The 10,705-nt window shown below is 47.5% G+C and overlaps 1 protein-coding gene across 1 annotated transcript; it reads left to right on the forward strand.

The window, feature by feature from the left end:
• Positions 1-4,685: 4,685 nt before the first annotated feature.
• Positions 4,686-6,338, forward strand: LOC137542701 (E3 ubiquitin/ISG15 ligase TRIM25-like). The gene has a single exon (XM_068264628.1). The coding sequence runs from the start codon at positions 4,686-4,688 to the stop codon at positions 6,123-6,125; it is 1,440 nt and encodes a 479-aa protein (XP_068120729.1). The 3' UTR covers positions 6,126-6,338.
• The last annotated feature ends 4,367 nt before the right edge of the window (positions 6,339-10,705 follow it).

Consider the following 10,705-nt stretch of genomic DNA (forward strand, 5'->3'; position numbering starts at 1 on the left):
GCATGATTGGACCAGTCACATGATACCAATCACATTGCATGTTTGGACCACTGAGATTGGTCCAATCACATTACACGATTGGACCAATTAGATTCAGCCTCTCAGATTGGACCAATGGAATTGTATGATTGGACCATCATATTGGACCAATCGTATTGCATGATAGGACCAATCAGACTGGACCAATTAGTTACGTGTTTTGGGCTCCACCCACTTTTCCTGCATTTGAACCCCAGTCACCCAGTGACCGACTGTGTCAAGTTTGAGGCCTCTGCCATTAACAGTGCAAGAATGGCATCAATTTCATTATTCCTCTTGAAAATCCATAGGTGAAAATTGATTGGCAGTTGTAGGCTCCACCCATTTTCCTATCATTTTAAAGGAAACCTGAGACCAAGCAGAATAAAAACAAATGATACATACCTGGGGCTTCATCCAGCCCCCTTCAGGCTAGTCTGTCCCTCGCTGTCCTCCGGGGCCGAATGGATCCTCCGCTAGATGCCCCATTAACTCTGCAAATTTGGGCGTACTGCGCATGCGTGGCCAGACCACACGCGCATCATCACTGAGAGGGTTCTGCACCTGCACAATACTACTGTGCAGCCGCAGGATTCTCCCAGAAACGGGAGCGCAACAGGGAAGTGCATGCGGCCGGACTGCACCTGCACCAACTGGCCCCGACTGGTGGAATTACTGGACCACCTAGCAGAGGATCCAGGTGGCCTTGGAGGATGGCGAGGGACCGATTAGCCTGAAGGGGGCTGGAGGAAGCCCCATGTATGTATATCTTTTTTTATTTTTCCGGTCTCAGGTAACTCCAGTCACCCGGTGACCTAATGTGCCAAATCTGGGCTTTAAAGGATACTTGAGGAGTAATGTCCGGATGAAATGATGTTACAAGCATCTGTAAGCAGTAGTCCTCATGCTTACTGCATGTCCCCTTCCTTGCCATTCCCCTCAGTTCCTCTGTCAAAGGCCCCATTACTACACTCTAGTCGGCCAAACTATGCACTACTGTGCATGCACTGGCCCAGTGCCTCCTGCATCAGGAAAATTATTGATCAATCTGTTGACCTGATGGTAAGATTGCATGTTGTGTTTACAGCATAAGTGGCTGGCCTAGGCCTGAAATGTTGGTACACCTCAACAGCTAGCTGCAGGCATGCTGGGAGCTGCAGTCTGACTCACTGTTTCTCTCTGGAGGCTGGGCACTTAGGCAGCTGACTGCTGCTCATTGCAGTCAGTCAAAGGTTGCAAATGCACTAGACCTAAATGCCATCCTCCATCATGTCCTCCCTCTCTGTCAGTCTCCTCTTTGGGTCTTGCATGCATGCTGCGAGGCTTATCCTCAACTTAGGCACCTCCTACATCCTGCAACTGGACTAGACCTTCAACCGGACCTCCAACTGGACTAGACCTCAACTTAGGCATCTCCTACATCCTTGCAACTGGACTAGACTTCCATGCCATCGTTCATCACATCCTTACTCTCTGTTGGTCTCCTCTTTGGGTCTTGCATGCATGCTGTGAGGCATATCCTCAACTTAGGCACCTCCTACATCCTTGCAACTGGACTAGACTTCCATGCCATCGTTCATCACATCCTTACTCTCTGTTGGTCTCCTCTTTGGGTCTTGCATGCATGCTGTGAGGCATATCCTCAACTTAGGCACCTCCTACATCCTGGCCCTCATTCAGGAACAGACAGTGTCAGCACAGGGCTGTGGTGGGCGGGACTGCAGATGCAATCGCCGCTACACTCAAGAATGCTGGCCACAGAAGGGGAGGAGCTCAGGACTCAGTATGGAAACAGCAGATGGGACACAAAAAGATGCACTGCAGAGTGGGGTGGCCACAGTGACATCAGCGGCCAGCGGCAGCACTGTCATCAATGGTGAGTACGGGTTTAAAAGTTATGGTGAAAACATGAGGTTGGGACTCAGGAGGTATGTGCGCTGCTGCTGCCCGGCTGCCTGCGAGCTCATGGTGCCTGTAGGCTCAAGCCTTCAAAGCCTAGTGCTAAATCTGACTCTGGATATTGTATACAGAAGGGATTGTGGTGATGATTGTTAAAGAAAGCATTAGTGATTAGGGTTACCTGAAATGGTAATACTCACATAGTGCTTTCCTCCTGTCTGACTCAAAGTCCTTGAAAGCACACAGCAGGCCACCCTGGAGCATTAAGGAGTCTTGCCCAAAGAACACTTACCGAATAGGTCCTGGTTGCAGACAGGTTTCGAACCCTAGCACCTCCCTCCTTTCCTATACAGAGTCCTGATGAGAGTGTAAATGAGAGGTTACTCACCCTGCGCTCTGCATTCCGCTGGCGAGATCTCTCTATAGTCAGAGGCACTTCCACCTACTTAATACTAAGGGGTACCTGTAGCTCCCTATGACAGGCAAGGGAAGTAAGTGACAGCAGGGTCAGCCAGAACACTTGCGGTGCAGTTTGGTGGGGGGTTGTAGGTTCATGGAGGTCTAGGATGCCAGGACATCTGTGCCTATAGGCTCTTGTAATGTAAATCCGGGCCTGCATATCCTAGAGAAACAACTGTATATTCTTACTCAAGCCCCCCAACTGTCCCGGATTCGGCGGGACGGTCCCGGGTTGGGGGAGGGGTCCTGCTGTCCCGGGCTACCCCCCCCCCCCCCCCCTTGTGTCCCGGCAGGCAGAGGAGGGGAAAAAAAAGATCAAGGCACCAGCCGCGGATGGCCGTTGAACTTAGTGTAATGTGGGGAAAGGAGCTGACATCACTCCTCTCTCCCTCCCTCTCCATTATGTGCCCCCTTCTTGAGTCCCCTGCAGAGAACGTTTAGCAGAGAACGTGCGCAGCGGGCGTTTAGTTTACCTTACCGTTCCGGTGACCAGCTTCTTTCTACTTCCTGTTTCCCATGACGCGAAACAGGAAGTAGAAAGCCGGCCACCGGAATGGAAAGGGAAACTAAATGTCCGCTGCGCACATTCTCTGCATTTGTAAGGGGATTTAAGAGGGGGGCACATGATGGAGAGGGAGGGAGGGAGGAGTGATGTCAGACTCCCTCCCCGCATTACACTAAGTTCTGCGGCTGGTACCTTGATCCTTTTTTTTTTCCTCCTCTGCCCACTGGCACCCTCCAATCCACTCCCCACAGAGTGCCACCCACCCTGAGTGGCACCCTCCTACCCACCCACCCAGAGTGGCACCCTCCTCCCCACTACCAGAGTGGCACCCTCCTACCGATTCAGAGTGGCACCCTCCTAACCACCCACCCACCCAGAGTGGCACCCTCCTACCCACCCACCCAGAGTGGCACCCTCCTCCCCACTACCAGAGTGGCACCCTCCTACCGATTCAGAGTGGCACCCTCCTAACCACCCACTCACCCAGAGTGGCACCCTCCTACCCACCCACAGAGTGGCACCCTCCTACCCACCCAGAGTGGCACTCTCCTCCCCAGAGTGGCATCCTCCTCCCCACCCACCCAGAGTGGTACCATCTTTCTCAACCACTGACACCCTCCTCCCCACCTACTGGTACCCTACTCCCCATGCAGACTGGCACCTTCCTCCCCACCCACTTTTTCAATTTCCACTGACTTTAACATCAATTTTCTTAAAAACTACAAGGTCTTTTGAAAAAAATCTTGTTCCATGAAAATTTGGTGTTTCTAGGACCTATGGGAGCTTTGCTATGAACCGCTAAAGTCGGCGGATTTTGACTGTAATGTAAAATGCTGAAAATCCGCATTATCTGATATGTGGTAATTTTATGACAATCAAAAGACTCAGAATGAATAAGCCGATCAGAGAATGCTGAAATTTCCGCCTAAATCCCCATTCTCTGATTGGCTTATTCATTCTGAGTCTTCTGATTGTCATAAAATTACTGCATATCAGGTAATGCGGATTTTCAGCATTTTAAATTATAGTCAAAATCCGCCAACTTTAGCGGTCCTAACTTTAGGTCCTAGAAACACAACATTTTCATGGAACAAGATTTTTTTCAAAAAGTCCTTGCAGTTTTTGAGAAAATTGATGTTAAAGTCGGTGGAAATTTCCACGAACATGTTTGCGATTTCCGCGGAAATCCGCCTTGCGCACTTGTATTACCGATGTCCGCATTCTGATGCGGAAATGCAATTTCCAATCGCAAATGCGTAAATTGCATTTCCACGGAATCCGAACGAGCATCCCTACAGTTTAGGGCAAGACCTTGTAGTTTTTGAGAAAATCGATGTTAAAGTCGGTGGAAATTACAGCGATTTCCACGCAAATACACATTGGAATGTGGAAATCGGTAGTGGAAAGCGGAATTGGTAGCAGTAATCGCCAATGGTGGAAAGTGGATTTTCCGCAGAATCATAATTTAGCATTTATGACCATCCCTGATCTCTAGGGGTCCAACAGCCTTTGATATTTGAATATTGTCCAGAAAAGTTATCTTTTAGCCAATGTCACTATTGCATGAGAATTAGACATAGAAACTGCCTGACATTGTATTGTCATATCTGTTACACATTTCTTGTTTCCTTAATGTCAGGAATTATTGTGACCATAGTGCTTGCCTTAGTTTCAAACTCAGGGTTTCTATAGGAACACAACAAACTTTAATCTCAGCCTCCCCCTGTGCAAATAATTATACAAATACTTCTTCTGGATTCCGAGGCCCTTCCTTCACTTTCACTTCCTCATTTTGCTGCCAGCGATGGCGTCTGCTGATCTGAGCCAGGAGCTGGAGTGTCCCGTCTGTCTGACCATTTATACCGATCCTGTAATCCTGAGATGTGGTCACAACTTCTGCCGGGGCTGTATTGATCGTGTGCTGGATACACAGGAGGGGTCTGGAGGTTATTCCTGTCCTGAATGTAGAGAGGAGTTTATGGAGCGGCCGGCACTGCAGAGGAACATTGCCCTGAGGAAGATAGCAGAGAGTTTCCTGTCTACTCAGCCAGATCAGGAGGAGGCCGGAGTCTTCTGTACTTACTGTATTCACTCTGCTGTACCGGCTGTTATGTCCTGTCTGATGTGTGACGCTTCTCTGTGTGATAATCACCTGAGAGTCCACAGCAAGGCACCAGAACACGTCTTATGTGACCTCAACACCTCGCTGGAGAAGAGGAAATGCTCCGTCCATAAGAAGATCCTGGAGTATTACTGCACTGACGATGCTGACTGTATCTGTGTGTCCTGCACTGTGATTGGGGGACATGTAGGACATAAGATGATGTCACTGGATGAGGCCTCTGAGAAGAAAAAGAAGAAGCTGAGAAATGATCTGCAGAAACTGAGGGCAGAGACAGAGAAGGCTGAGAAAAGAGTCCAGAATCTGGAGGAACATAGGAGGAAAGCACAAGAAAAAGCTGATTGTGAAACAGAGAAAGTCATTTCCCTGTTTAGAGACCTCAGGAGACGGCTGGAAGATCTGCAGAAGAGAGTCCTGAGTGACATCATTAGGCAGGCAGAGCGGGTGTCACAATCATACAATGATGTCATTCAGCGGCTGGAAATAAAGAAGGAAGAGCTGTCCAGGAAGATACGTCACAGTGAGGAGCTGTGTAACATGACTGATCCACTGACTGTCTTACAGGAATCAGACACAGGTGACTTGTGTGACAAGGAGGACAGAAAGAGACATGATAAACAGTTCCATGATGGAGGGGATCTGGATGTGGCCGGCATCTCACACACATTACACACAGGACTGTCTGATATCATGTCTGGGGTAATTGTGCAGAAACATTCAGACACACAGGTCTATCCACATTCTACTACAGTGGACAAAGTTACCGTTATTGTAAAGTCGCCATGTCCCCAACCCACCCCCACCGCACAGCAAACAGAGAACGAGGCTGGTCTGCCAAATATAGAGGAAATTCTGCAAACATCAGGGCTGCCAGTGTATGCAGACATATTACTGGATGTAAACACAGCTAGTAATAATCTATATATATCAGATGACAGGAAAACTGCATCCTGGTCAGACAGAAGTCAGTCGCCCAGAAACACCAGAGAGATTTCAGTATGCTCAGGTGTTGAGCAGCCAGAGATTCTCCTCAGGACGACACTACTGGGAAGTGGATGTTGGGGGATCAACATGGTCGAGAGTCGGGATGTGTTACCCCAGTATAGACAGGACAGGAAATAAGTCATGGATTGGAGATAATAACAAGTCCTGGTGTTTGGGGAGGTGGAATAATCTATACAGTGTGAAACATGACAGGAAAGAGATCGAGTTACCTGACAAGATCCCCAGTGATAGAGTCAGGATATGTCTGGATTATGAGGCCGGGCAGATTTCCTTTCATGCCCTGTGTGACCCCATCAGACATCTCCACACCTTCACTGCTGCCTTCACTGAGCCCCTCCATGCTGGGTTATTTGTATGTAGAGGCAGGGCCGGGCCGAGGCATAGGCTGGAGAGGCTCCAGCCTCAGGGCGCAGGGTAGGAGGGGGCGCAGAATTCATTCAGCTGTCATTCCTAATTGTGTTTGAAGCAGAAAGAAATAAGAAAAGGGGATACATGACAGTGACTGCATGCCAGATAACTAGATATTAAGGTGTTGGGGAGGTTGTGGGCCCTGTGGCGCCTCTTAGTCTAATAGCAATCAGTGTGTGACGGCTGGGGTGGCAGGGATGGAGGGGCGCACTTTGGTGTCTCAGCCTTGGGTGCTGGAGGATCTTGTCCCGGCTCTGTGTAGAGGTTGTGTAAAGATATCTGGGTGGAATCAGGGGAGGTGAGAGATCCGCCCACTGGTGACTTCACAGGGAGAGGGCTGTGATTGGTTCATTGTCTGGCCAATAGTTACTAGCTGTCTGTGTATTCCAGGGACAGTCATCATATCAGAAATGTTGTCCCTGGAAAATCTCTATTTTCTGTCCTAAATAATTATACCATTAAATCCTCCTTTCTTCTCACCTCATACTAATTGTTTTACCTTCTACTGATGGGAATCTATAACTCTGCACCAGCTTTGTTGTCACTGATGAGCAGCCAGTCATGTGATAAACAAAACTTAAAAGAAATTATTACTTTTTCTCCTCATATTTCCTGTACTTACTGTATAATAAAAACATGTTACACCCCAGGAAAATAGGAAGCATTTATTATGAACTAGCTGGTCGCCCGGCGTTGCCCGGTGTTGCCCGGGTATGTAATTGGCTAGTGTTAGCTCTGTCCACTTTTTCTAATCCTAACACACAATTACCTAGTTTGTGAGCTTTGCGGTCTTTGGCATCAATAATTGGCTGTGGCTCCACTACTTTGAAAATCAATAGGTGAATTTTGATTAGCTTTTGTAGGCTCCACCTACTTTTCTGAATATTAATCCCAGTCACCCACTGTGCAAAGTTTAAGAACCCTGCCATTGACAGACAGTGTAAGAATGGCTGCAGTTTACATTCTGGCAGTTACATTTTTATTTTTCTCCACCCACTGATGTCCTGATGTTTCCCGGGTATGTATTTGGCTGCTGTTGGCTGTGGCCACTTTTTCTAACCCTAACACACAATTGTCAATAGTCAATGACCAAGTTTGTGAGATTTGTGGTCTTTGGCATGAATAATTTTCATTGAAATGAAACACATCTGATTCGCTGTAGCCCCACCCCTTTTCTAAATATTTAACCCCAGTCACCCAATGATCAACTGTACCAGGTTTGAGGCTTGTGCCATTAACAGTGCAAATATGGCAGCAATTAAATATTTGCCTTGAAAATCAATAGGTGAATTGTGATTGGTTTTTGTAGGCTCCACCCACTTTTCTGAATATTAATCCCAGTCACCCAGTGACCAACTGTGCAAAGTTTTAGAACCCCACAATTAATAGTGTAAGAATGGCTGCAGTTTACATTTTCCCAGTGAAATTTGTGTTTGTCTCCGCCCACTGAAGACTCGGCATTGCCCAGGTATGTATTTGGCTGGTGCTAGCTCCGCCCACTTTTTCTAACCCAAACACAAAATTACTTAAAGAGACACTGAAGCGAGACTAAATCTCGCTTCAGGTCTTATATATAGCAGGGGCACGTGTGCCCCTGCTAAAACGCCGCTATCCCGCGGCTTAACGGGGGTCCCTTCACCCCCAACCCACCCCCCGCAAGAGATGGTCGGCAAGTTGGTCGTGGGGATTTGTCTTCCTGGAGGCAGGGCTAACGGCTGCAGCCCTGCCTCCCAGCGCGTCTATCAGACGCGCATCGCCGCCTCTCCCCCGCCCCTCTCAGTGAAGGAAGACTGAGAGGGGCGGGGGAGAGGCGGAGATACGCGTCTGACAGACGCGCATGGGGCAGGGCTGCGGCGGTTAGCCCTGCCCCAACCAGGAAGCGCTCCCCCGCTGCACGGAGGGGGTTTGGGGGGACAGGGACCCCCGTTAAGCCGCACTATAGCGGCGTTTTAGCAGGGGCACGCATGCCCCTGCTAGCTATGAGGTCTGAAGCGAGATCTATTGTCGCTTCAGACTCTCTTTAATGACCAAGTTTGTGAGCTTTATGGTCTTTGGCATCAATAATTTGCATTGAAATAAAATAAATCTGATTGGCTGTGGCTCCACCCCTTTTCTGAATTTGAACCCCAATCACCCAATGGCCAACTGTACCAGGTACAGGTGATTAACAGTACAAGAGGCTTGTGCCATTAACAGTGCAAGAATGGCATCAATTAAATATTCCCCTTAAAGATTAATAGGTGGATTTTGATTGGCTTTTGTAGGCTCCACTCACTTTTCTGAATATTAATCTCAGTCACCCAGTGACCAACTGTGCAAAGTTTGAGAACCCTACTATTAATAGTGTAAGAATTGCTGCAGTTTTCATTTTCTCAGTGAAATTTGTATTTGTCTCCGCCTACTGATGACCCAGCATTGCCCGATTATGTATTTGGCTGGTGTTGGCTGCGCCCACTTTTCCTAACCCTAACACACAATTACTCAATTACTCAATGACCAAGTTTGTGAGCTTTGCAGTCTTTGGCATCAATAACCTGCATTAAAATGAAACAAATCAGATTGGCTGTTTGGGGCTCCACCCCCTTATATAAATTTAAACCCCAGTCACCCAATGATCAACTGTACCAGGTTTGAGGCTTGTGCCATTAACAGTGCAAGAATGGCAGCAATGAGATATTCCCCTGAAAAATCAATAGGTAATTTTTAATTGTTTTTTGTAGGCTCCACCCACTTTTCTGAATATTAACCCCAGTCACCCAGTATCCAACTGTGCAAAGTTTGAGAGCCCTACCATTAACAGTGTAAGAATGGCTGCTGTTTACATTTTCCCAGTAAAATTTGTATTTGTCTCCGCCCACTTATGACCCGGCGTTGCCCGCTTATGTATTTGGCTGGTGTTGGCTGTGCCCACTTTCCTAACCCTAACACACAATTAATCAATTACTCAATTACCAAGTTTGTGAGCTTTGCAGTGTTTGGCAACAATAATTTGCATTGGAATGAAACAAATCTGATTGGATATTTGTGGCTCCACCCCCTTTCTGAAAGTGATCCCCAGTCACCCAATGATCAACTATACCAGGTTTGAGGCTTGTGCCATTAACAGTGCAAGAATGGCAGAAATGTAAATATTCCCCTTGAAAATCATTAGGTGAATTTTGATTGGCTTTTATAGGCTCCAACCACTTTTCTGAATAATAACCCTAGTCACCCAACGACCAACTGTGCAAAGTTTGAGAACCCTACCATTAACAGTGTAAGAAAAACAAAAGTTTGATTTCTTAAAACAGAAAGAATTTGCGATAATTCAAGTTGGAGTGAGCTTGAGATGTCTCCCAGTGCATCACTGCTGAAAATATGCTAATTAACCATTGTTACCCTTAGAAGCTAAACACACCTCCAGAACTGCTGGAATGCAATGATGTGCCAGCTTGTTAAATTGTAAAGAGCCATAATAATCCAACATGCACACAGACTGTTTTGGATTGTTTGATCCTTATCAGTGCATGGCAGGGGCGTTTCTAGGGTCCTTGGAGATCGGGGGCACCTGTGGGCACCAGGCGGGGAGGTAGTGTTGGGCGAACACCTAGATGTTCGGGTTCGCGAACGTTCGCCGAACATCGCCGCGATGTTCGGGTGTTCGCACCGAACTCCGAACATAATGGAAGTCAATGGGGACCCGAACTTTCGTGCTTTGTAAAGCTTCCTTACATGCTACATACCCCAAATTAGCAGGGTATGTGCAGCTTGGGAGTGGGTACAAGAGGAAAAAAAATATTTGAAAAAGAGCTTATAGTTTTTGAGAAAATTGATTGTAAAGTTTAAAAGGAAAAACTGTCTTTTAAATGTGGAAAATGTCATGTTTCTTTGCACAGGTAACATGCTTTTTTTTCGCCATGCAGTCATAAATGTAATACAGAGAAGAAGTTCCAGGAAAAGGGACCGGTAACACTAACCCAGCACCAGTAGCAGCACACGTGATGGAACAGGAGGAGGCGCAGGAGGAGAAGGCCACGCTTTGAGACACAACAACCCAGGCCTTGCATGAGGACAAGAAGCGTGCGGATAGCATGCTTTGTACCGCCATGCAGTCAGAAATGTAATAAAGATAAGTGGTTCAATGAACAGGGACCACGCGGCAACGCTAACCCAGCAGCAGCAGACGTGATGGAACAGGAGGAGGCGCAGGAGAAGAAGGCCACGCTTTGTGAGACACAACAACCCAGGCCTTGCATGAGGACAAGAAGCGTGCGGATAGCATGCTTTGTACCGCCATGCAGTCATAAATG

The sequence above is a fragment of the Hyperolius riggenbachi genome, chromosome 2 (genome assembly GCF_040937935.1).
Source record: "Hyperolius riggenbachi isolate aHypRig1 chromosome 2, aHypRig1.pri, whole genome shotgun sequence".
In the NCBI taxonomy this organism is placed as follows: Eukaryota; Metazoa; Chordata; class Amphibia; order Anura; family Hyperoliidae; genus Hyperolius; species Hyperolius riggenbachi.